This window comes from Cololabis saira, chromosome 23 (assembly GCF_033807715.1).
Source record: "Cololabis saira isolate AMF1-May2022 chromosome 23, fColSai1.1, whole genome shotgun sequence".
NCBI classification, from domain to species: domain Eukaryota; kingdom Metazoa; phylum Chordata; class Actinopteri; order Beloniformes; family Belonidae; genus Cololabis; species Cololabis saira.
The window spans coordinates 16,842,846-16,865,761 of NC_084609.1; the positions used below are offsets into that span (position 1 = coordinate 16,842,846).

At 39.8% G+C, this 22,916-nt stretch overlaps 3 protein-coding genes across 7 annotated transcripts; 2 read left to right on the plus strand and 1 right to left on the minus strand.

Annotated features, from left to right (window-relative positions):
- Nucleotides 1-4,604: 4,604 nt before the first annotated feature.
- Nucleotides 4,605-8,458, plus strand: LOC133424364 (pyrin-like). Of its 4 annotated transcripts, none has more exons than XR_009770867.1 (5): nucleotides 4,605-4,722; nucleotides 4,822-4,908; nucleotides 5,084-5,427; nucleotides 5,546-8,095; nucleotides 8,189-8,458. XR_009770867.1 is itself a non-coding variant. In XM_061714910.1 (4 exons), exons 3-4 carry the CDS (start codon nucleotides 5,148-5,150, stop codon nucleotides 6,613-6,615), a joined length of 1,350 nt encoding a protein of 449 aa, XP_061570894.1. In that variant the 5' UTR covers nucleotides 4,605-4,722; nucleotides 4,822-4,908; nucleotides 5,084-5,147; the 3' UTR covers nucleotides 6,616-8,458. The 4 variants fall into 4 exon arrangements, 1 of the variants encoding a protein (XP_061570894.1); XR_009770866.1 differs by having other exon boundaries at nucleotides 8,339-8,458; XM_061714910.1 differs by having other exon boundaries at nucleotides 5,546-8,458.
- A 1,037-nt stretch (nucleotides 8,459-9,495) lies between these two features.
- Nucleotides 9,496-12,652, plus strand: LOC133424365 (E3 ubiquitin-protein ligase TRIM21-like). Of its 2 annotated transcripts, none has more exons than XM_061714912.1 (3): nucleotides 9,496-9,538; nucleotides 9,995-10,290; nucleotides 11,749-12,652. In XM_061714912.1, exons 2-3 carry the CDS (start codon nucleotides 10,011-10,013, stop codon nucleotides 12,363-12,365), a joined length of 897 nt encoding a protein of 298 aa, XP_061570896.1. In that variant the 5' UTR covers nucleotides 9,496-9,538; nucleotides 9,995-10,010; the 3' UTR covers nucleotides 12,366-12,652. The 2 variants fall into 2 exon arrangements, with proteins under 2 accessions (XP_061570896.1, XP_061570895.1); XM_061714911.1 differs by lacking the exon at nucleotides 9,496-9,538 and adding an exon at nucleotides 9,549-9,886.
- Nucleotides 12,653-14,745: 2,093 nt separating this feature from the next.
- On the minus strand, nucleotides 14,746-21,928 carry LOC133424589 (F-box only protein 15-like). Its single transcript, XM_061715273.1, has 10 exons — nucleotides 21,823-21,928; nucleotides 21,667-21,682; nucleotides 20,036-20,140; nucleotides 19,541-19,750; nucleotides 18,315-18,515; nucleotides 17,571-17,694; nucleotides 17,236-17,318; nucleotides 16,996-17,141; nucleotides 15,458-15,582; nucleotides 14,746-15,012 (listed from the first exon to the last, which is right to left on the minus strand). The coding sequence occupies exons 1-10, from the start codon at nucleotides 21,926-21,928 to the stop codon at nucleotides 14,746-14,748; spliced, it is 1,383 nt and encodes a 460-aa protein (XP_061571257.1).
- Between the last annotated feature and the right edge of the window lie 988 nt (nucleotides 21,929-22,916).

Genomic DNA, 22,916 nt, shown 5'->3' on the forward strand with positions numbered 1-22,916 from the left:
TAAAATATTCTGTTTATTTTTTCAGATACCTTTTTTTTCTTTTACAACCGTCTGCCTATGGCGGCAAAGGAAACGTTAGGTTACTTGCGTAACCCCGGTTCTCTGAGTAGCATGAGTGAGTGTGTGAGGTCACGCAGAGGGCATTCCCAATGTGAGACACCAAACGAATGCTATGAAAGAGAACCTTTTTTTTAATATAAATGCAGTTGGATCTTGCCGCAGATAGTCTGTCCAGGGTGTAGCCGTGCCTTTCACCCAAAGATGGCTGCAAAATCTGCAAATTCAAGTTCAATAAATTAGACAGATAACTCTATTTATATTAGATTATTTGACACACTGTCATAAAGATTTCACATCATAAACCAAACTAGCTAAAGTTTTGACTCTTGCACATTCACTAGTCTGAATTTGCAACCGCCGGTCAGCACTACATTATCACTTCCATAAACCGTAATGCTGATGGAAATGCTTGCGTCCTCGACCAGTTGAGCACGTCAAATTCTGGTGATTAGGATGTGAACCAGCAGTTGTGGGAGGATATAAAGAACCAAAAAGAAATCTTAACAACTTTTTTTGTTTGCTTTTAGTATCAACTTCGGTTTATCGATAATAAATTAACTGAGGTTGTTCCTAGATTTGGTTGATTAACACAATACAGTGAAAGGTTAATCATAAAATCAGCTGATATAACCACCTCCTTGGTCAAGAGGTTTCACCCTTGCAAGTACTCAGTCCTTTTAGAGCGGGGGTTCGTAGTGCTCAACATTTTGGACTATTTTCCAGTTCTCTTTCCCAGATGCCTTGAAAATAAGAACGTAGCACCCTCCCAGGTAATCCACCAGGCGGCAGATACTGAGTTTAAACCAACAGAAACAGAGCAGATCGCAGCAAACACGCACTGGCCATCCGGCATGCTGAGAAGCATGTCTGCAGACCCGGAAGCTGCATTTTCCTGGTGGGCCGATGCACTATTTGGGCTGGGTTGTTTATTTTATACATCTATTGGTCCCACCACCCCATAGAACTTGCATATTGGTGGCCCAATTGGCACTGAGTTGGCCCATTCAGATGCTTAAACACTAGCCCTTTTGGTTTTTGGACCTCAGCCTGCATAATACATTTGTCGATGCAGGTATTTATCAAAACTGAGATGGAGGGAAAACGGAAAGGACGCGCGGAGAAAATACGGGCAAAAACAAAAGACAGTCCAAGTAGACGCTGTCAGATGTGCAGAACTAACTGATATGTTTGCCACAGCAGGACCTTCATCAGATGATGATGATGACGGTGGCCGCAGCTCTGAATCAGAGGAGAATGTAGAACCTGTTATAAACCACACTACTGAAAAACTACAGGGAACAGGAAACCCAGTAATTTGAGCTGCACAAGGCAGTGTGTGATAAACAAACTGTTTACAAACTATTATTGATTGGCCGACACGTAAATAAACTGCTGTTTGACAGTTGGCCTCATTACATTGATGAATTTCAGTGAGATCATTTAATAATGATGTCAGTGTTGCCGCCATAAGCTTCTCTGTTAAACAAAGAAACACATGGAGGATGAATTCTGCTTTAAGAGTCATTACTTTGGTGGATTGTAAGTTTAGATTTTTATTGATAAATTACACTTATAGTAGTATTGAATGTGTCCACTCTCAATGATCCCCCAAATGAGTTGATATACATATTCAAGGGCACATAAAGATGGGCTGTGTGCATGAAGGGTGGTGTTTTGTTCCAGTCCACCCCTTGGATCCCAGGTCAAACTTTCTTTTTTATAAATCTTCCCTTGCCCTCTGCATGATATAACTTTTGTCAAACTCAATAATTCAGTCTCAGAGAAAAAATTCAACACTCTCAAATTCAGATTAATTTAATTTTGTAATCAATCTTGTAAAAGTTGCCCAACTAAAATAAAGGGAAACGTATCAAAAAAAGGTGGTTTATTTTATGCTTCTTCAAAAATAAAACTCTTTTCAAGTGATATAAGTAAAGCAAAAGAGGCAACTGATTTACTTTCAGCTTTTGTTTTTGTTTATCAGACTTTATTCATAATTTTTGTAACATTTTTGTTTGTAGAATTACTGTTTTATTGTATCGTTGATGAGAAAGGTCAGACTGACATAATGGTTCCACTCAGGAGATCTTGTCGCCATCAAGTGGCAGCTCTGGGAAATTACAAGACAACCAGCTCCACACTCCTGCTTTATTGACCTAGATCTAGAACTGTGCCAAAAATCCAGAGGTCACTTGTGAGGACATTAAACTCTGCTTCAAGTCAAACTTGACACTGGTAAGTCTGCACGTTCTCATTGTTGTGGCTGTTGCTTCCTAAGATTTGATTAATTTCCTGCTGGGAAACATCTAACTTCTAAAGCTATCGAGGCAGGCAGGTGATCATAGCCAGGACTATGATCACTACGAGAGCTGACTGGGATTTTTATTTTCTTGCAGCATGAAACAACTCTTCTAAAACCTCAAATAATCTGATGAAAAGTAAAAGGAATATTACTTCAAAGAAGAGGTAGACCGTAGGTCCTCGATATACCATTCTGGTTTGCATCCATGTCACGTTTCTCGCAACTAACACGTTTTAATGGTACTTGGTTTACATAAAATTACAGAAAAAAGATTAAGTTAAAAGACCTAAGGTCTTAACTAGCAGTTATTTTTATACAGTTTTCGTTCCCATGCATGAATAAAACGATCTAAGTTTGGCTTAGGCATAGGCTTAACAATAAAAATGTATTGTGATGCAGTTCAGTCATCACATTCATTTTAATTTTCCTGCAATCATATTCTGTTCTAACTCAAGATTACCATCAAATGAATAGTCAAATTTTCATTCAGAAGTTGCATTTTTTGAGTGCGGTTAGGGCAAATCTACTTTTTCGCAGCACTGTACTTGATTCTTCGTAACTAAAACCGTTCATGGGTTAATATTGCAACATGCAAGTTAGGTTTTGTTTCATCTCAGGTGAAGCGAAACTGAAACAAGTAGCATTTCATTCTGTTCCTTGTGAGTTGAAAGAGACCCTAGGTCTGGGTTGCAAAAATCAAGTAGGGCGTACTCTCAAGTCATTCATTTTAGTGTAATATTAAACAGAAAGTTTCATAAGTTTTATGGACTACGAGACTGGTTTAATAGCTTAAGGATAAAACAATGGATGAATATAGAAGGAAAACCTGTATTGAAAGTCTACACTTTAATTTCTCCTACATTTCATCCTGCATGTGGTCATTATCTCGTAATACCAGTATTCAAATGTTGTTACCAGACAGTTACCAGATAACAGGGTGGGTGCGTTTATTTTGAATAGACTTGGCCTTTTATGCTAACGTCATCAGTCCGTGTTGCGCTGCATATTTTTCAAGGAAGTAACTGCAGTCTTATGGGGATAAGGGGATCAGGTAAGACATATTTAGGAAAACATGTTATACTTCAGTGTCCTTATGTGTGCAGGTATAACAACTGATTCATTCTGACTTCAAATGTTAAAAATGTCAAAGACCCAAATTTTATAAAAGCTACATTCACTGGTAAGCTCAAACTTGTGACCTCAGCATTAATTGGGTCTCATTAGAGATGAAATCTCTTCCTTTTTTTCATTTTTATTTTTATTTTGTCGATTGGGGTTTCGAGAACCTTCACCGCCGATGAAAGCAGTGGAAGCAGGATGTATGTGAAGATCTCAGTCTGTTACATCTTCTTGTTTTAAAATGAGACCAACCTCAAAGACCCATGAACTATCAAGAGACATAGACAGGGGAAATAAAAACTCCTATCAAGGAACTATATGAACATATTTCATACTCTATGTTTGTTGCTACTGTTTCTTTGTATAAGGAACTGTATCAGTGGTGTGACATCAATATCAAGAGTCCAAGACATCATCATCAGAGCAGATCATGACTACTGCAAATGTATAACGTAGGTGTGTCATAGCATTTGAACAGTAGAATTCACACATAGATTGGACATGTACGCAAATTATCTCAGTAGGCAAATGACTTACTTTCCATGAAGGTGCCTATTTTGATTATTGATTTTCTTGCGGGAAATCATACTGAAATAAAATCTTACGTAAGATCAGTCAGAGGTCTTCAAAGTTTTCTTCAAGGAAGAAGTTTTTAGTTTAGTTAACTTGGTATCATATGAAACAGCTTTGCACAGAAGCTATAAAACCTAACCAGTATAGAAGTATGAATACTGGGGTGAGATGCTCCAAGGCAACTCACTCACTGTGTAACAGGTGTATAGAAATATCACTTCACCAATAATCCATCCTCTATTTCTGTTTAAGTTTGGTTTATTTCTTTTTTATATATTAATATTGTAGCAAACCCATTTGGTTTTTGTGTTTGCTGTTTTGTTTTACGGGTTAAGTAAATCTCCAATTTATATGCATTTGACAGTATTTCCTTATGTATACATTTCATTATTTGGGTTGCTTTGAGAAAACTTAATTTCTTCTGCTTTTGTGTGTACATTTGTGATCGTTATGGAGCATGTGTTTTCGTTTTATAGTGAGATTTTATTTTGAAAGGCAGTGTTTTATTTTGGAAATAGCTATTTATTACTTCCTTCCTGTGTTGCATTGTTGTGAATGAGCTCGCGGTAAAGGCAGTAAAAGTTTAGGAAAAGGGGAAATAAGGAAATAAAACAGTGACAGCAAAAGAGATTCGCATATTTTGCTTACCCCTCCCGAGGAAACACAAGGTTGGTGTGTTTTTGCGTTTATGAAGTTAACTTTTGCAAGTCTGTTTATTGCTTTGTAAAATGGAAACATACATGTTTTTGTTTTCTTTGTTTTACAAGTTCTCACGTTGGTTTATGGAGCTGATTTTGCTGGAACAGCAACACATATGAAAACCATCAGTCAAGTCTCTCACCATCTTTCGGAGGGTATGCTACAAATATGTTTATTATGCGTATTTATAATTATGGAAGGTTTTTTTTTCCTAGTAAATGTTTTGGTTTTCTGTGATGTCAGTTCCTGTGAATTCACACATTCCCAGTAGATTTTTTTTTATATGCATACTTCATATACCTATTAAGATATATTTTATTTTGTCTTCAGTTTTCTTTAGGTTTATTTTCTGTGGCCGCAGGGTTGGCTGGACCAGTTTAAGTGGGAATCCACAATGGCATCTCCTACAGAAGATCTCTGGAACACCTTAATGGACCTGACGGACGAGGACTTCAAACGTTTCAAGTGGTTTCTAAAGGAGAGTGACGCCAACAGCGGTTTCTCAGCCATCCCTGTTGCCCAGCTGGAGCGGGCCGACCGGCAAGACACCGTAGATCTGATGGTGCAGAAATACAGCTGCTCTGGAGCGCTGCTGAAATCCACCAGAATATTAGAAAAGATCAACAGGAACGATCTGGCCCAGCGTTTAACAAACATTACCTCTAGAGAGAGAGGCAAGTCCATGAAACACGAAAATATGACTGAAAGCAAAGGCTTAAATCATTTCATTTCATTTCCAGCACTAATTTCACTAAGACTGACCAAATTATGTCTTTCTTGTCTTTGATCTAGAGTGCCAGGACCGTGACAATTTCAGATATGAGACAAACAAGGCCAAAGTGGCAGAGATAAAAGCTCAAATTAAGCTCATGATACAGGAGAGACGGATAAAGATCTGTGAAATCCAGCGTTCGGCGGGGATAAGCAGGAGATCTGCAGACCGGCAGACAGCAGACAGTGTGCGAGTCTTTGCTGTTTTGCAACAGTCTGTTGAGAGAAGTTTGGCCAATCTCATCGAGGAGATGGAGAAAAAGCAGAAAACGACACAGAAACAGGCAGACGATGTGGTCCAAATGCTGAAGCAAGACATTTCTGAGCTGACCAAGAGAGAAGCCGAGTTGGAGCACCTACATAAACCACATGACGACTTATTTTTCCAAAACCTCTCCTACACCACAAAGAATTGGTCAGAAACCAGTATTCCTCAGCCATCATATGGAAGTAGTGTTATGATCATTGTGGATGAACTGAGGAAAAAAGTGGAGGAAGAGACGGAGATGCTCCTCACTAAGGCCAAGCTGAACAGGATACAGCAGTTTGCCGTGGATGTGACTCTGGATCCTGATACGGCACATGCCAGTCTCATTTTGTCTGACAATCGGAAACAAGTTCACTGCGGTGATAAACAACAAAATCTCCCAGACAATCCAGGGAGATTTAACTCTGCTGCCAATGTGTTGGGAAAGCAGAGTTTCTCCTCTGGAAAATTCTATTTTGAGGTTCAAGTGAAAGGAAAAACTGGCTGGGATTTAGGTGTCGTGAAAGAGTCGATCGACAGGAAAGGGTCGATCACAGCGAGCCCTGAGAGCGGTCACTGGACGATTTGTTTGAGAAAGGGCGATAAGTACAAGGCGCATGCTCTCAATCTCAGTGTAAACACTCCACCGAGTAAAGTGGGCGTGTTTGTCGATTATGAAAAAGGATCCGTTTTTTTCTACAACACAGATTCTGCAGAAGTCATTCATCGCTTTACTAACTGCTCCTTTAGAGAGAAACTCTACCCATTTTTCAGTCCCAGTGTTCCCTATAATGGCCTTAACTCCACCCCACTTATCATATGTCCTGTTGCTTATACTGATTAAGTTTGGCCAATAGATCCTGCTATTTAATAAGCTTAAATTAAGGCAATCAGAAACAAACTGCAGTCAAATAATCAGGTGATCATATATTTTATGTGTAAGAGTTGGGGCAAGGCTTCTGGATTCATACTAGCACAGTACCGCTTTGGCCTCCAGATGGTGCCATTTCCTTTCATTACTTTAATGTATACAAACTGCACAATAAAGAAACCTTGTGAGAAAACTGAGCACAGTGCATGATATAACTGGTTATCAGCCACTGATAATGTGTGGCACTGTATTAAAGAGACTAATGACACAATGTAAAACAGGAATTTAACACTTTCTTTTAGAGATACTCTAATTTAACAGCCTCTTTTCTTCATTGTACAAATATACTATGTATTATTAAGTGACATTTAAGTGCATACTAAAGCATTAGTTTGCGTATTTACAGCTTTCTACTGTACTTAAATCAAAACAGTAAATTGATTCTTCCATTGACAACAGGTAATGCTACAATTGACTACCGACCAGTGGTGGTTGGCCAATAGAGGGTGCTAAAAAATAAAATAAAATACTCTGAAATATGTTTACATATTTTTAGCAATGAGTAAGAATTCAATTCGATTCAATTCAGTTTATTTGGGAAGGGACAGTGTACATTCATATACATTTAGAATTAAAAATGCAAATGCACCCAATTTTAGCTAGAGAGCTAGTTTCCATTGGCAGTCCCCCGGCTAAAAATATAGAAGAGACAAGTTAAACAAAGTTAAAGGAGCTTGAGGCCGGATTGTGGCAAGATTTATGAAAGAAATCCGTATACGTTTTAAGTTTTCTAGTAATAATGTCAGATGAAGCGTTCCAAACCCAAAAGAATGAGCCCTCTAGTGTATCTCTCCTTTGCCTTGAACAGGCTGTGTGCTGCAAAATGTGTTGCAATTCGGGCCCAAATTTCCCGCGCTGGGCTGCGGATGTGACGTCACATGACGCTGCATCCGCGTTCTCCCCGTTCTCCCGTGCCGGCTTCACTGTTGGCTGCAGTACCCCCGACGGCCGTCGTGGTGAAGGGTGGCGCTAGAGAGTCTCATTTCTTAAAAGAAGCCTCATGCTCCTTTAAACACATAAAATCATTTGTTTTTATATATCAAATCATATATATTGTAAAGCTGACTTATACCCATCTCCATATTCGATTAAATGGATGCATTCATGTTTTAGGTCCGGTTCTCCTTCTCCCAGCAGTACAACAGCCCTGAAGCAGCACTGAACACCACCATGGAGGTTTATCCTCTGCTGAACAAGTTGAAAAGTGAACTGGCCCTCATCTGCAGCAATGATGAGTTCTGTGGCTCTGCAGCAGCTCTTCATGGGGAATAATCTTCAGGACAGCTTCTCAGAGACTGTGGTTCTGCTTAAGGTCATCATCACAACTCCTGACTACAGCTGAATCTGAGAGCTGAAGAGAATCAAGACCTTCCTCTGGAACACAATGGTTGAGGTAAGTCGTCAACAGGGACGTTTTTACATGAGCTGTGTTACATGAAGGCCCACTTGAAACACGGGACAGTGTGAGTCACTTCTTGACCAACAGGGAATGACAGCGCTGTGGAAGCAAACAGTCTGGCGCAGAGCGAGTGTACAGGCTGGACCTTAAAAGGAGCTCCTGTGATGAGGCTGACGGGCAGCAGGTGTGGCTGCAGGAGAAGTCATTCATCGCTTTACTGACTGCTCCTGTACACAGAAACTCTATCCAGGGCTCCATCCTTGAGGAAGGATTCCAGGCCTGCCCAGACAACCTACATATACGATGGAAAAACACACGACCAGCGCAGGATCATGACACATGTCAAGTATTGTTCAAGTAAGCAAAAAAAAACAAAAAAAAACGTATCCTATCTGTTTGAATTGACCTATTATTATGATTAATTACCATAAAAAGTAGATTCACATATTTTGTAGTATACCTATGCACAGTTTTCGGGATACTGATAGAGCTTTATTTTGAAGAGTGTTTTTTGTTTGGCTCACTATGACATCAAGGAGGGCAGTATTTTTTTTATATATCTTCATTCTCTAGGAAACGTCATCCACAAGAGCAAAAGCTTCAGGAGTCATTTTGAAAGCTGACTGTGTAGCAACAGTTCAGTAAGTTTTCCATCCCAGTGGATCTGTAAATCATGCTTTTGTTTTGGAGATTTATTTTTTGGACCAGCGACAGGCAGACACAAAACATCACTAAGGACTTTTCTGTGAATGAGGCCCAGTATGCTGGTGGCTTTTCTGTAAGACCAAAGCCAAAAGTCGATGCAATCCCCACAGTAGTAGCTCGTGATTGATCTTCATGGTCTGGGGACTGACATAAAACCAATACTAAAGGAGGCCTAACAAGAGCAGAAGCACAGGGAATAAACATAAGCTCAGTGTAAGTTTTTATTTCAATCTGATTAGTCCACGTGTGTAAATTTCTTAGGAAACTTTCAAGGCTGTTGGAAAAGCATCTCGGGTGACGTCACGAAACTTGCTGGAAGAAAAATGTTTTATTTTTCATGTTTTTCCACCACATTCTTTCATAGATTTTTTGTTTTTAGTATTAACATTAGACACTTATCCAGTTGTACCCCACCCCCACATTTACCCCACTTGTAGACCTGAATAGGATTAAGCAGGTATATAGTGGATAGTAATATTGTAGAATCTATAAACTACTCAAGTAAAGAAAATATTATACAGTAGGGGTTTCCAAACTTTTGATAACACAGCTGATTGTGGTTGAGTTATTAGAATAGTTATGAATGAAGTTATGAATATGTCCTAGTGAGCTGGCTGTGGATGGTTCTCTGAGGTGATTTCATGACTTTCTGAAGAGCTTTCTTATTGGACTCAAAGCAGCTGGAACACCACACTCAAAAACCTTTTGACCTCAACTACTTTCCAGGAAAAGGTTTGAGATGCATTAGGTTGCCCTTTAGTTCTGCATTGCTGAGCGTAAACAGCCCTTGATACTTTCTGCACCCTCAATTGTTTGCAAGAATCTTTTGAATCTGGTTTCAAATTGAGTCCAAAGGTGCAAATGAAGTCCATGAAATGGAAAAGATAAGGAGTGATATGTAACTGAGGAGGAAACTCACTGAACTATCAGTTATCAGTAGGTGAAAGCAAAAGCCAGAGGCAGTGATTACCTATGATAAGGATTGTATCATAAAGGGGCCATTTTCACAACTGACGTGGGGACCATCTTATATTGTTCCTCCTTCTCCACTTGTATAAAAGGCTTTGTCGCTTTGGCTTTGTAAGTGTGTGTTTTTTTTGTTTTTTTCTGATATGCATAGCGTTGTTGATTCATTTTAATTTCAACACTGTACATTTTACGGTTTCCCCATTTCCGGACGTCTCGCAGGACAGTTTGAAACAACATGGCAAAACTTTCTCTGGAGCTCTGGAGCACTCTGCAGGAACTAACGGAAGATGAGTTTAGCAAATTCAAGTGGATGTTGAAGCAGGAAGATGTATTGAAGGGCCAAAGAGGGATCCCAGTATCGTTGCTGGAGTGCGCGGACAGGCAGGACACGGTGGATCTGATGGTGGGGAAATACAGACGTCCTGGGGCTCTGCAGCTAACCACGGACATTTTAGAGCTGATTGGAAGGAACGATCTCAGGGGGCGTTTGCAAAACTTCTGCCAAGACGAAAAAGGTACGTTTGAGGAAAGCGAAAGTGGCTTTGACTGGATCTCACAACTTATTTAAACTGCTTTTGCTGTATTTTTGTATGACAATATCAATATTACAAAAGCATTAATGTACACTACATACATACAGCATACATTTGTGTTATGAAACACCTGTTCTGTAAAGCAGAAGATACGTGTTTATATGTACTTGGGTCAAAGACGTATAAGGCCTTTGAGTAGCCCATTTTTAAAATACTTAAAATAAAGATATTTTTGGCCATTTTCCAAACATTTGAAATGTAGTGTACACATACATGTATGTGAATTCTTCAAACAAAGGTATTTTAGTGTTTTTAAACCTTTAAACCGTCATTTGGGGCGACCATTTATCTCAAAATTAATAGATTTCCATAACAAAATGTATATTTTAATAAGTATCAGTAATTAAATTAACTGTTCAAGAAAGATAAGACACATTTTTCCTTTCATTTTTTGAAAACCATTTTTAAATACATTCTATCCATAATGGCAGTGTCACCCTCTTACTTACTCTAAAATTCATAAAACTGATTTAAAATGTGTACAAGGTGTATCCACTTATGCATGCTATACCAATAATTTATATTTGAACCAAAACTGATAGACATTCATTTTGAATTTGATACAGAATTGCCATTTGTTGGTTACCCCACATGACAGGTGGTCACCCCACATGATGCTTTCAAGTTTAATCAAATATAACAGGCTAACAGTTAGCTGTATGATCTAAGCTAGCTACTTCTCACCACATATCACTAACAAATTTACCTTCAAAATATAGATTTGCAAATAAAACGAATTATTTAAAGTTTTAGGGTGGTCACCCCACATGATATCAAAATGTGACGTATACACTGCAGCAGTTAGAAAGAGGATTTATTTGTAAAGGAGAGAGAGACTACTGACCTGCAGGTTGTCTCTCTGGGACCCTCATGGAGTAACTGGCTGATGCAACATCCTCTTTGAGATGATTGTCAATATAAAAGTCCCTCAATTGTATTTTTTTCATGGTCACCCCAGATGATAATTCAGACAATGAACATATTCGGACAAGATTAGTTTGTGTATTATGATTGAAATGTGTGTACAAATGTTCCATAACTTTGTCAATAAATCTAAAACAAGTTTGAAAGTATGCCCAATAGGGCAAGCATTATTTTTAAATTGTTTTAATGTGATTTAAAACCAGTTGTCCAAACAGAAGTCAAGGCCGGACGGTCACCCCACATGATGTTTTCACACTTCAGATGGCAGAAAATGACCAATAACCAACATGTTTAAATAAAATAAGAGTGGGCACATGTAGAAGGAACGTATTAGACATACATGTTATATTTTTTATTCATTTCTATGTTTATTATTAGGTAAAAAGGTCCATCGGACAGAAAAAGTAAGCGTCACGTCTTTGACCCACTTGCATACTGAACTCTCCTTGTTTTTAGATTTCAAGAACGATCGTGTTGAGAAGGAGACGGATAAAGTTGGAAAGAAAGCAGAGCTGAAAAGGGTCAAGCGGTTTGCAGTGGACGTGACTCTGGATCCGGATACAGCACATCCTGACCTTGTCCTGTCCGATGATGGGAAGCAAGTATATCGAGGTGACGTGACCAAGAAACTCCCAAAGAGCTCCAGGAGATTTGATAGCTGTGTAAGTGTCTTAGGAGAGCAGAGATTCTCGTCTGGAAGGTTTTACTTCGAGGTTCAGGTCAAAGGGAAGACTGCCTGGACAATAGGAGTCGTTCGGAAGTCCATCAACAGGAAGGGAACAATCATGCTCCAACCTCAAAGGGGTTTCTGGACTATGTACTTGACGAATGGGGATGACTATAAGGCAATCGAAAACCCTGCCGAGCCTCTGATTCTTGAGTCACCTCTTGAGGTGTTGGGAGTGTTTGTGGATTACGAGGAGGGTCTGGTCTCGTTTTATAATGTGGATACTGCAGATCTCCTTTACTCTTTCACTGAGTGCGACTTCACTGAGAAACTCCTCCCATACTTCTGTCCCTGTAGTAATAAAAATGGGGACAATTCTGCACCTCTCATCATTTCTGACATTTAGATCAATAATACAGAAGGTATGTTCACTCGAACTTGGGCTTTCTGACCATAGTTGATGATCGGTAATTGATACTGATTCCAGAAACCTTTGCCTATAATCATTCTTGGAAATCGTGTGCACAAAGACTGATATCTGTTTTTATGAGGACAAAGAATAATTAATATAGTAAGTGTGTGATAGTTTTTTTTATGATTTTTTTTTTCTGTTTTCTTCTGTTTTTATTTTTTAATTATTAAATATTTACTATTGTCTGCTGAATAAAAGTGATTGATTTTCATTAAATTAAATCTTGCCCAAATTTATTATTGAAAATGAAGAATTGTATTGATCTTTTTGAATGAAAGCCATTTTACACCATTCCTTTATACTTTTTAGGGGTTCCTCTAAGCAGTGAACCTGCTGGAACTCTTGTTATTGTAAGGATTTTTATTTTTAGCATTTCTGCCATGAAACCAGTTGGGCCAGAGAAACTGTAAAATCATACACAAACCAAGCTTGGTACAAAAACATTTCACAATCGTTCATTCAATCTCGACTTGGGAGGATTCAGCTACCTGCCTTCAGCCCGAAGGGACGTGGGATTGCCTCTCACAGCTCCTACATAGGAATATGGGGGTAAAGTTAATGTATGAATGAAAAAAATAGCTCTCCCTCACAAATCAAGTCATGTTTGGAAATGCAAAAACAAAAAGATAACTAAAAATAGTGCCCCGCTTTAGATCACAATAGACCCTTAATGATTTAATATTCTGGCGGGACACAAGCCTTATCAGCTACGGTCTGTGCACATGCCAGACGACGCCGCTTCCCCGCTGACCAATTGGAGAACTGCTCCTGGTTGTTTGGTAAATCTCTTCTGTCGGCACCAACTATCATCAGCATGCGTGGCAGACGTAAGCACAGACTTAAGACACACACATGAGGCCAAGAACGTAATAGAAGGGGATGTACAAATGTAAGTCAACCTGCTCTCTTTCTATCAGTCGTTACAACACAGATACCAGTCCGTCTGCCACATGACCTGCACAGAGAAACACTTGTAATGCGATAAACAGGCCGGACGCCACCGCATGCAATAAAAGAGGAAGCCATAAACCCTTTAGTGGCGGTTCTTGCATGGATTCAGAGGTGTGAGCATGAACAAAGTTCAGCTGAATGTTTACTGTATGCATTGGAGTATTGTACGTGTCCTCAGCCCCTTTCAGACCTGATATACTACATACAGTATGTGATGATCTGTTACGGTGAAAACGCTGAATCAGACATTGGTCACTCGTCTTTAATGTTCCTCTGAAAGTGAAGGAGCCACAGCGCACGTGTAATAGTCTTCTCACATCATGTTAGCCAAAGTGTTAAACGAAACAACAGTGGATGTGAGCAGTTAAGACGATGATTTATAACCAGAGAGCAAGAGCCCGCAGCTCAAACATTTAGAGTGAATTTGATCTACTTTCTTAAAAAACATTCAGCCAGATGATCAACTTGGTGCTGGAGTTGGTCGTCATCCGTCAAAAACATGGAAGAGGAAAGTTTCGGCGATGCTTTTATTCATGTGATAGCCTGATCTGTCAGACACAGCAAATCAGACACATTTCTCAAATTGTCCTGGTACAGAACGTTTTATTTATATATATATATATATATATATATATATATATAAAGTATTTTGATTGATGCGATTGCTTATTCCTGGGCCCAAGCATTACTATTCAAAACGTTATGCTTATGCTTATGTTATGCTCTTATTCTTGTAAGGTGACCTTGGGTGACTTGAAAGGCACCACCAAATAAAATGTATTATTTGCAGCTTGACTGGATGAATTCATTTTCAAAATTAACCTTTAAGTGCATAACATGATCAGGTGTGGTAAAATGAGTCAAGTGGCTCTGTGATTTCCACCAGCATAGTGCATAGAAGACTTTGGAAACGACTGCAGTCAAGGGGTTCAAAACAGGATCAAAAAGGATTTTATTTACAATACTGTTTAAAGATTATGCTACAGTGACACACAACTGCACCAAAGATAAAATTTTGTATTTTAACCACAAATAAATGCAATGTATAAACTATTTTTGATGCATATTTGAAACGTTTATTGAACTTAATACTTTGCAATAAACACACCTTTTCAAAACTTAAAATAATGAAGAAAATACGTTATTTTATCTTGTCACATTCAAGTTTTAAGTTTGCTTTTGCATCCACTTTTCCCACAAAAGTGTTGACATACTTTCTGCATTTTTTTTGAACATACAAAAAAAGAATTCCAGGTATGTATTAACTTCTTATAATACCTACATTAACTGAATATAGAAAGTAGAACATTTTGTAAACAATAAAACCACAAAGAAACAGAAGAGTGAGCCGTGTGGTCCAGCTTCAGTAGTGTCTGCTGAAGTACTTGTTGACCTTAGAGACAGGGACATAGATGGTGAGGCTGATGAGGAAGAACTGCTTCAACTCCTTCAACCAGACCAGCCTCATCTTCACCCGGCCGTCAGCGCTCCAGTGATCCATCCGAAAGTGATCGCCGCTGTAGTCCGAGGGCGTCGCACTCGCCTCCATAGTGATGGAAATGGGCGAGCTCACGCACCAGAAGGGTTTGTGAAACACGTCCAGCAGCGTCAGAGTCATGATGCAGCAGTTCTATGTGACGCAAGAAAAAAGGATTTCAGCATTCCCCAATGACAAAATGTAAATCAGGATTTAAAATTCAGAGTTTTGTGACCACAGAGTGTGCAGTTTAACTTCCCACATTAGCCTCCCTCATTCAGTCAAAGACAAAGTCAAAACAGCTGCAATAAACCAATGTGAAGCACTACTTTTCTTTAAATATTAGTTTCCATATCATCTGAGGAAATATTTTAATACTTTTACCCAGTGTTGTCTTGTTCTTGCAGTTTCGGTTCATCCCCATTAAAGGAAAGTCCCCCGCCACCAATTTAATGTGATTAATAGCAACATAAGTTTGAATGTGCCCCGTTCTTCCTCTGCTGTCTCAATCACCAGCTTCTTGCATCAACAAAGAGTTTTGATGTGATCGTGGGGTCAGAAGGCCGAACAAAGGTAGTTTTGTGATTGATGGGTGTACCTCTATGGAACCTTCCAGCTTGTCGCTCTTCCAGGGCAGCTTGATGCAGCCGGACAGCGACCGGTGCTGCGACAGGCTGGTGCTGCTGATGACCTTCAGCTCCACCAGGCCGCGCTGGATGGGAACTGATCACAAGTAATAAAAACTGTCACAATCTGTAGTTCACAAGTCTGTTGTGCTTCTGCAGATATTTGATCAAGTTTGTACTGCTGAAGTTTGCGCTGCTGCTTCCACTCTTTTAAACACTCATATGGCATTCTACCGTTTTGATTTATTTTTCTTCCTGGAGATTGAAATAACTCCACGTCTGACATGTTATCACACGACGTGATTTTACCCTTCTCGATTAGCTCTCACTCGACAGTAACATGATTGCACCTCTGCCCATCACAGTAACACCAGTGTGAAGTTTGCGATGATACCACAGTGGTGGGACTCATCTCAGGAGGCGAGGAGTCCGTCTACAGGGGCGAGGTGGAGCGGCTGTCAGTGTGGTGCAGAGAGAACAATCTGCTCCTCAACACCTCAAAGACAGAAGAAAAAAATGGACCTGACACCACTACCCATCGGGGGAGGCTGTGTGGACAGGGCAGCAGATCAGTCCATATTGAGCAGGGCCTCACGTGGAACCTGAACACGTTTGGGCTGACAAAACAGTCCCAGCAAAGACTGTATTTCCTGAGAGTCCCCAGAAAGTACAATATCGAGGACAAACTGCTGGTGCCTTTCTACAAGTGCTCCATAGAGAGCAGACTGACGTCCTGCATCTGTGTGTGGTTTACCAGCAGCACGGTGGCTCAAAGGAAAGCTCTACAAGGGATTGCAAGTACAGCCCCAAAAAAATCATGGGCTGCCCTCTCCCCTCACTAGAGGACTTACACAACGACCGCTGCATAAAAAGGTAAAACAGATCACAAAGGACACTTCTCAAAAACAAACTGATATGAGGGATTGTGTGCAGGTGTAGGCTATTTTTAATTATTTATTGGTTTTAATCAGTTATTTGCTTTATTTTATATACACTATAGTATTTATCTATTTATTTTTTAGCACTGACTGAGGGGACTTTAATATCGTTGTTATATAACAATGACAATAAAGATATAATCTAATCTAAATCTAATCTAATGTTGCTCTAAATGGAGTTGAACGTTTACGTGACAGTTTAGGCTGGCAGATTAGATGGATTATAACTTTATTTCCAGATTTATCCAATACCAAATACTGAATCTCTGATCAGTGCATTGATTCCCAATTGTTGTAACTGCCTCATTTTAAGACCTCTCTTTTCACGTAACTATACTAGTCCCCCACACTAAGAACTACACAGGTCCAATCTCTCACCAGTGCTATCAGGGAATTTCATGGGATCAAGAAACTAACATTTTCAGTCAGGAATGATGGGGAGGCCTTTTAAACCAAATGCCCCATATCTTAAAATATACAACACATGCTTTACTGATGTTTGATTTTCCTTAAACTAAAAAGTGCCGGATAAATACGGAATGCAATGTAACTGCACTGTGTAATCAGATTACATCTGTGACAAGCGAGCTGGTGAAATTGTCCCGACATGAGGAGAGCGCTGGTATTGTGCAGGACAAAGTGTAGAGTGTAACCATGGAGACCAAACTCAGGATCAGAGACATCTACGGGTGGAGGGTCCAAGGGCTCGGCGTACGGGCTGCAGGAGAGGACGGAGAGCCAAAACAAAGGCACATTGTTTTGTTAACGGACAGAAAACATTTTTAAGTGTCTTTAATGAGACGGGAACTCACCAGGCTGGAGACCCCAGAAGACTCTTCTCCACCAGCTTGTGGAAGTGAAGGGTAACCATGATGAAGGCCACCTTATGGTCAGCCTACACACAACATTTTACCCTGTTAGGGTTACATTCAAAAAACAAAAAGCCAGAACATAACACTGCATACTTGACATGAGCTACACGTGTCCAGTCGTGAGATTAACACGTCTCTCAAGCATGTTGATTTTCATAAAGGGAGAAAAATCATCCAAGATTTTGATCAGATTATTTTAAAGCTGCATCAGGCAGTTTTTAGAAAATATGCATGCAGTTTGATCGCATCACGTGGATTTGGTATTGAACACTTACCCTCCAGATGCCAACGAGGACGCCCGGCGGGAAACATAGCACTTTGATCAGTCTGTCCTTGCAAAAGAAGCGATATGGCGACTCCTTTATGTTAATCTTAAAAATCAGGGAGCGCCAGGGGGGCCTGGGGGAGGAGGAGTGGGAGAGGGTGAGGTGGAGTCACAATTTTAAACAGCGTTTAAACTCCTGCTGATGACAGGATCCAGTTCAATCAATTTGCAAGCTGGACATCTGCACCGTAATGCATCACAACAGCACCCAACCCTGGCAGAAGGTGGGGAATCCCCAGGATCCATCCAGGATTCAGGATTTTCATTCAGCCGTTTCATTTTACGATACAATGTCCAACAAAGAATTCCTATTTATTTTATTTTTTGATTGGGGTTCATGACTCCATGTCTGATTTCAGGGGTTTTTGTACGCTTTACATTAAAATTAAGGCATGTTTATTTTACCATCTGAAAATCAATGAGCCTCATTCCTGAAATCTTCATAAATCTCTGAGTAGATGTGCACATAAACTCCCTCCTTACGAAGAACCTACTCTGGATTCATTTACGCACATTGAACATGGATTTGATTGTAAGAACGGGTGTAGATTCAGGAATTCCAGTCGATCCTGTGTCATCCTGCTGCTCATTAATTAACATAAACCCTCCTGGAACTCAGCTGCAGACATCATCAACACATACGGAGGAAGCCAGGCTGTAAATATGTTTAGGACATGCAGGAAGTGTTTCTTACTTCCTGACATTGGGGCCCTTTGGGCTCTCTTTCCTGAATCCGTACAGCTGGATGCTGCTGATGTGATGGTACTGGACGAAGCTGGCTCTGCTCCAGCAGACCGTCACGGAGGACTCGAAAAAGCGCACCCGGCTCGGCACCAGCGTGGACTTGCCTCCCAAGTGGTCGCACAGTCTTAGCTCCCAGCTCACGTTCATGTTCCTGAAAGATGAGAGAAATGAGAGAAATTGATTCAAGGGATCTGGAGAACCGTTAGCTAAGACAAACCTTATGTAATTGCCGCTCATTCAGACAGCACTGCATCAATAAGCAATACTCATCGATGATTAACCACAAACACAAGGGATTATTCCAGGGAAACCTTTGTGAAATGCTGCAATACTGAGTTAAATTCACAGAGTAATCTAAAAGTTTACTGTACAAAGAAGAGACCTGATGTTAATCTTGTTCGGAGATGGTGTTAATATCTTGGGGCATCTGAGATTGACCATTAAACAGTGGAAACAGGTACTCAGACCCGAGTAGTTAAGTACTGTGCGCTCTGGATCAAAGATGAGAACCACAGTCTGGACTGTTATCCCTAATCCAGAAGCAATGGTTGTAACAGCACCCAACACCAAGGCAATTAGAACCCAAATAAATTAATGTTTTAATTATAAAGGGGCTAACATCAATAACGCCAGTTAATTTTTAAGTACAAAACATTATATGCTTTTACTTTAATTGAGAAGAAACAGAGGATAATTATTTTGATTAGTGTTATGGTTCATCAAGAGTTATAGGAAGTCTATCTTTTTCCCAACAAGACAAAAATTAGACACCCGCCTACAAATACAAAAATAGACGAGCAAGCTGCCCACGTGCATGTATTTACAGGAGCCCAAGCTTAATTGGAAACAAATTACTGTAGATATTTTTAAAATCAAACCTTTTATCTACTTGAAATTAATACTCAGAAACATGAAACAAGTGTCTTTCTCCACTGATGGGTAGAAATGTCATAAGACTTGTCTGACATAAAGTAAGGTTCTCTTTTGACACATTGTTTCTGAACCCCAATAAAGTTGTATTTTCCCTCACATGATGAAGTGAAACTATTAAATGTGGGGAATGACATCTAAAAGGTAAGGTTATTATAAAGTCAAGTCAGAAATACTGACCACACATGACCGCACGTGATTTCCTAGAATATGTTTGGAGGTTTGGCTGCTTGTCTGGTCTTGTACCTGAGTACCCACTCCGTCTGCCGGGGCAGGCCGTTGTACGGGTTGATGTTTTTTAGGTAGTTCTTCCACATTTTCGTCTGCTGTCCATCAATCGCCCTGAAGTACATCTTCTTCCAGCGTCCCGGTGGATGATCCCCTGCATCGTCCGACAACTCAAGCTTCCACATTTTACTCTCAAACTCCGACAGGTAAATCTGCTGCCAAATAATGCTGAAGTGAAAGAAAAATCACATCAGGACACAAATTCTCACAAAATATTAAGCTGCTTCAACCATTTAAAACTGTATGCACAGTTAGTTTGGGAAATACTCTTTGACATCATGCTCGCCATCAGCTGAGCTGCTTCTTAAATACGTTTATTGCTATTTTAAACCATTGTGGTATGCTTTGACGTTACGGATACAATATTCCACATCTGCCATTTGCACCGATGAGCAGGACGGTTCTGTTATTTTGACTGAAATACATTTGAACTGTGAAGTCGTGTAGACTCACTCATCGTTGGCGAACCGGTGGAGGAGTTTGCTGACATAGCTGAGGCAGAACAATGAGGCGACGTCCAAGTATGACAGAATCTTAATCAGAATCTCAGATGGGAGCCTGAGGAAAAGAGATTTTACCAAAAGGGGATAATGAGTAATTCAGACTGAGGGATCACAATCACCAACCACAGCTGGTTTGTGTGCAGTTAGCAACATGAGGCTCACCTTCATTCATTTAGCTTCAATATTTCCATTTCTCTATTTTTTTTTAAATAAGTTGATAAAATGAGTATCACACAACATTTGTACCTTCATATAAATGAAATGCCTAAATAAAGAAGTGCCTAGGGCCCCCAGGGGCTCTAGAAACACCCCTGGGTGCCTTCCTACCCACTGATGCATTCAAGAACATACATTTAAACTGATGCATTCAAGAACCTACATTTAAACTGATGCATTCAAGAACCTACATTTAAACTGATGCATTCAAGAACCTCAATTCAACTCAATTCAATTTTATTTATATAGCGTCTAATACAACAAAAGTTGTCTCTAGACGCTTTCCAGAGACCCATACCCAGAACATGACCCCCGAGCAGTTATTACATAAACAATGGCAGGTAAAAACTCCCATAGTGGGAGAAAAACCTTAAACCAAACAGTGGCAAGGAAAAACTCCCCTTTAGGAGGGAAGAAACCTTGAGCAGGACCAGGCTCATAAGGGGGGACCCTCCTGCCGAGGGCCAGACTGGGGGTCAGGGACGTCAACAGCACAGCAGGCAGGTGGAAGCAGCATAGGGATGACCAGGGGTGGGGACTGCAGGCCAGCACGCAGCTCCCGAAGCTCCGGCCCAATCAGCAAGTCCCAGGTTGGGGTGCAGGGTCGGGGAAAGGTTGAGAAGGGGCAGGGCCAGGGAGAGGAGTCTTGACGGACAAATCTCTCCCCCGCCTGCCCGGGCAGTTACCCTGCCCCTCTCACTCCCATGCTGCAGGATCCGGTGTTTTGCATTCAGAGATGCTACCTACATTTAAACTGATGCATTCAAGAACCTACATTTAAACTGATGCATTCAAGAACATTCATTTAAACTGATGCATGCAAGAACCTACATTTAAACTGATGCATTCAAGAACCTACATTTAAACTGATGCATGCAAGAACCTAACCCACATTTAAACTGATGCATTCAAGAACCTAACCCACATTTAAAATGATGCATTTAAGAACCTACATTTAAACTGATGCATGCAAGAACCTATATTTAAACTGATGCATGCAAGAACCTAACCCACATTTAAACTGATGCATTCAAGAACCTAACCCACATTTAAACTGATGCATGCAAGAACCTACATTTAAACTGATGCATTCAAGAACATACATTTAAACTGATGCATTCAAGAACATACATTTAAACTGATGCATTCAAGAACATACATTTAAACTGATGCATTCAAGAACCTACATTTAGCTTCTTGCTCTTTCTGTGTTTTTATTTTTTTAAGTTTTTTTCTATGTTGTTTTCTTTTGTATTGCATTTTCTTGTTAAGACCCCAGGAAGAATAGCTGCAGTTTCTGCTGCAGCTAATGGGGATCTCAATAAAATAAACAAATAAACATTTAAATGAGACAAAGTAACTTACCTTTCCAGGAAATTTTCTTCAGAGAGAGATGAATTGGTTTTATGGAAGTCTGCTGACAGAACTGGGGGTCTGGGATTAAAACTGAAGAATAATAAGTCATAATTACATTAAATATTTTCAAGGTGCAACCTTAAGTGTGCGTCCCCGCCCTGTCACCTGTCGTGTTGCGCCTTCGGCCTCGTTTTCTCTCCACGACCGACCGACTGCCCGGTGTTTGGACCCGTGGCCCCGACACCTGGGCCTGGCTTTTCTCCTCCGCCATTATGATGTCCTATTGTCGGGGTTGGTTGGGCAGACTTTCTCTCTAAACCCTCCAAGTAATTCCGAAAAAACTCTCCTCTTCCAGCCGCCATCGCAGCGGTGTTTAAAGCCTGAATGATGGCCCCGCGTTAAATGTACGGCGTAGGCTGCGTTGGTGTAACGCGGAACCATAAATCAGCCTTCAGGCGGCCGCGTCGCCGTCAGGCCCTTCCTAATAAAAGCCTCGTCATCAGCAGCGCAGCCAGTCAGAGATGACAGTCTGGATTTACTAAATAATTGTTTGGTTTTCTGCATCAGCTTAAGTATTAGATTTATGTAAATGCTTCATTTTAAGGGCTGAATGTTTCCAAGAGGAAAGTCGCAATTGTTTTTCATAAAACTGTTTTATGGAGCATTTAACACCTAACATTAAACTGTTGTATACATTTTATCTTGAAGAGCACTTCTAACAGCTAGAATGTAAAAAATATCAGAAATAATAATAATAACAATATTATTATTATTATTATTATTATTATTGTTATTATTATTATTATTATTATTATTATTATTATTATTATTATTGTTATTATTATTATTATTATTGTTATTATTATTAAAAATATAATAAATGCTCATTTGGTGAAAACCATTGTCAACATGAGATAGGCTACTCTTGAATTCTTCAATTACCTTTTCTTCCTGAATATTTTTTTAGTACTGTTTACAGCAAAGAACTTAACATAAAGATTTTATTTATCATTGAAAGCAACACTTTTGTTCACAAATGACACAAAACTGTTTCAGAAACTGACAAAAATCTTCAGACAAGAGTGTTTAATTTATGTTATGGTGTCTAGAGATAAAGCCGGCTGTCAAACCGGTTTATGAAATATTTAAGATAAAAACTAAAAATAAACTAAACTCTAGCAAACCTATTCTGATGACCCATCTACCATTATCAGCTATAGTCTTCTTCTTTTCCTTTAGGTTTCTCCCTTCAGGGGTCG

Bases quoted from the DNA above. Each gene is read 5' to 3' on its own strand.
- LOC133424364 (XM_061714910.1), top strand. From the start codon at position 5,148: ATGGCATCTCCTACAGAAGATCTCTGGAACACCTTAATGGACCTGACG. The intron at 5,428-5,545 runs GCAAGTCCATGA...TCTTTGATCTAG, and splicing joins CATTACCTCTAGAGAGAGAG to AGTGCCAGGACCGTGACAAT.
- LOC133424365 (XM_061714912.1), top strand. From the start codon at position 10,011: ATGGCAAAACTTTCTCTGGAGCTCTGGAGCACTCTGCAGGAACTAACG. The intron at 10,291-11,748 runs GTACGTTTGAGG...CCTTGTTTTTAG, and splicing joins CTTCTGCCAAGACGAAAAAG to ATTTCAAGAACGATCGTGTT.
- LOC133424589 (XM_061715273.1), bottom strand. From the start codon at position 21,928: ATGGCGGAGGAGAAAAGCCAGGCCCAGGTGTCGGGGCCACGGGTCCAA. The intron at 17,695-18,314 runs GTAAGAAACACT...CTCCTCCCCCAG, and splicing joins AAGGGCCCCAATGTCAGGAA to GCCCCCCTGGCGCTCCCTGA. The intron at 17,319-17,570 runs GTAAGTGTTCAA...TGTTGTGTGTAG, and splicing joins TCCTCGTTGGCATCTGGAGG to GCTGACCATAAGGTGGCCTT.